Source organism: Lycium ferocissimum, chromosome 8 (genome assembly GCF_029784015.1).
Source record: "Lycium ferocissimum isolate CSIRO_LF1 chromosome 8, AGI_CSIRO_Lferr_CH_V1, whole genome shotgun sequence".
NCBI lineage: Eukaryota > Viridiplantae > Streptophyta > Magnoliopsida > Solanales > Solanaceae > Lycium > Lycium ferocissimum.
In genome coordinates this window covers 19,778,317-19,780,969 of record NC_081349.1, presented here as the reverse complement: position 1 = coordinate 19,780,969, position 2,653 = coordinate 19,778,317, and the positions used below count along the sequence as shown (strand labels likewise).

Below are 2,653 nucleotides of genomic sequence, written 5' to 3'. Positions count from 1 at the left end.
CCATTTCTTGACAGAGTTTCCTTAAATTTATTTCATACTCATAAAGGCGTGCGTACCCGAGATTCCTTAAATTTTTGTGTTTGTTGGTATAAGACTTTCTAGTTATATATTATATATACTTGATCTGATCTACGAGGTTGGTGCAGCCAATTAAACAAAAGACTTAGGAGTGCACTCTAGCGCCGCGGCCCCCCACCCCCCCCCCCCCCCCCCCCCACCCTCGCCCCCTTTCTCATTTTAACTGCTTATGTGTTTGTTGGTATAAAATTTTCTAGTTATATATTATATACTTGATCTGATCTACGAGGTTGGTGCAGCCAATTAAACAAAAGACTTAGGAGTAAACTCTAGAGCCCCCCCCCCCCCCCCCCCAACCCCCTCATTTTAACTGCTTAAGCTCATTTCAAGTTTATTAAGAAAATAATAAATACAAGGTATAATTTATTACTCCATCCTATTCATATTATACGATGTTTTTAGCTCGAACACATTCCTTATAAAAATTCATTCATCCCTAGAAAGTAAGAGGTGGTTTCACTAAAATACACTTAAATAGTAGTATCTATTTAATATAGTTTCTTGGTTACGTATAAATTCACTTATTTAAATACGGGGAAAAGTTTGTTGGAAAAAGTTAATATCTTCTTAGTTATGTAAAAAAACCTATTTTTTGGACTAAATATAAAAATTAAGAACACCATTTAATATGGACGAGGGAGTAATAAACAAAGACTCTAGGCGTAAAACCTAGTAATATATAAATGGGAAGACAATTTAAATAGTAGTTCTGTGTATAGTTTTGAGTGTGGAATTGGTAACTAATACCTGAAAGTATAATGGCAGTATCATCACTTGTTTCATTGATTTCCAAGAAGATCATCAAACCCTCTATTCCCACCCCTCCTCCTCTTAGATCTCACAAACTTTCCTTTGTTGATCAGCTACTTCACATGTATATTCCTATTGCATTTTTTTACCCAAAAACAAGCAATGACAAGTCTTATGAATCTTCCAACGTATCTCAACTTCTTGAGATATCCCTTTCTAAAGCACTCTCATCCTATTATCCTTACGCTGGAAGGGTGAAGGATGATTCTTCCTCTGTTGATTGTAACAATACGGGAGTTGAGTTTTCCCACGTTCGTGTCCATTGTCCCATGTCCGAAATTCTCACACACACTTGCACTGGTGCTGAAAGTGTAGTTTTTCCCAATCGTAATAACCCTTATAAGGATGAAGGAAATTTAGCTATAGCTCAAGTTAGCTATTTTGATTGTGGAGGAATCGCCGTAGGTGGATGCTTATCACATAAGATCGGAGATGGGTGCACTGCCGGCAATTTCTTCTACAACTGGGGAGTTTTGAGTCGTGACATAAATGCAATGCTGTCTCCTCACTTTGTTGGAGAATCCGTCTACCCCCAATCTAATGATCCTTCGGTTGTTTCAACTATCAAGCCAGAAGAACCAGGATACGTAGGGAAAAGGTTTGTTTTCCCCGCCACTAAAGTAAATGCTCTCAAAGCCAAATTCTCTTTTGATTCAGGGGTCCAAAATCCAACTCGGACCGAAGTTGTGAGCGCGCTTATTTACAAGTGTGCTTTAGCTGCCGGAAAAGAAAATCTTGGTTCATTTAAACCGTCTTCCTTGTTTCAAGTTGCAGATATGCGCCAAAGGCTGAACTCACCTTTGTCATACGACGCATGTGGAAATCTTATATCTGGTTTTTCTGTGGAAACAACTAACGAAAGGGACGTAAATTGTCCAAGATTGGTAAGGGAAATGAGGATTGAAAAGGAGAAACTTCAGGACAAAGAGAATGCTACAAAAAATGCATTTACCTCCGAAGTAGTTGATTCACTTAAAAAAGGAAAAAAAGCATTTAGTAGTGATATACTTGATTATTATTTTTGTAGCAGCTTGATTGCCTTCCCACTATACAAAACAGACTTTGGTTGGGGGAGGCCAGCTAGAGTAAGCTTCGCAACTGGCCCCTTCAATAGGTTTTTCATTCTGATGGATAATCAAAGTGGGGGTGGAGTTGAAGCCATAGTCATGTTGGACGAACAAGACATGCTTATATTTGAAAGAGATCCCGAGATTTTGGAGTTTGCTATTCCAGTTCCAAACCATTAAAGTAGCTTCCGGTCATCCTTCATGATTTTTCTTTGCTAAATATTTCTATCTTTATGCAGTGAATCTCCTTCAACTTGTGACTTGTGCTAAAGTATTTTGTGATTTCTTCTTTTTTCGGTTACATGATGTATCTATAGCTTGTTTGGATGGCTATTACCCAGTGATTTATTATGTATCTGTCGTGCTATATGATATTGTGTTTTTTTGTGAATACCATATTTGTAGATTGTATTATTTGTTGTCGTTTTTTTTTTTTTTTTTTTTTTAATATAAACCACCTTGCAGGTGGTAGGCTGTCTGGCCTGGACCCCTATCCTTGTTAATTAATTGAACAACTGGTCTATAAAAAAGTAGGAGGGGCATATTGACCAAAACCTTTAAAGAGAGTTCTGACTCGAAACCACCTGATTTAGAAGACAAAGACGATTTGGATCCTAAAAGGTCCTCAGCCACTGTTCCTACTAACCAACAAAATACTGACAAAGATGAACCTTCAGAGTCTTCTTATGATGAGGTTG

General features: G+C 37.8%; 1 protein-coding gene across 1 annotated transcript; it reads left to right on the top strand.

The window, feature by feature from the left end:
* The first annotated feature begins 762 nt into the window (after positions 1 to 762).
* Positions 763 to 2,347, top strand: LOC132066107 (acyltransferase Pun1-like). The gene has a single exon (XM_059459492.1). It carries the CDS (start codon positions 837 to 839, stop codon positions 2,133 to 2,135), a length of 1,299 nt encoding a protein of 432 aa, XP_059315475.1. The 5' UTR covers positions 763 to 836; the 3' UTR covers positions 2,136 to 2,347.
* The last annotated feature ends 306 nt before the right edge of the window (positions 2,348 to 2,653 follow it).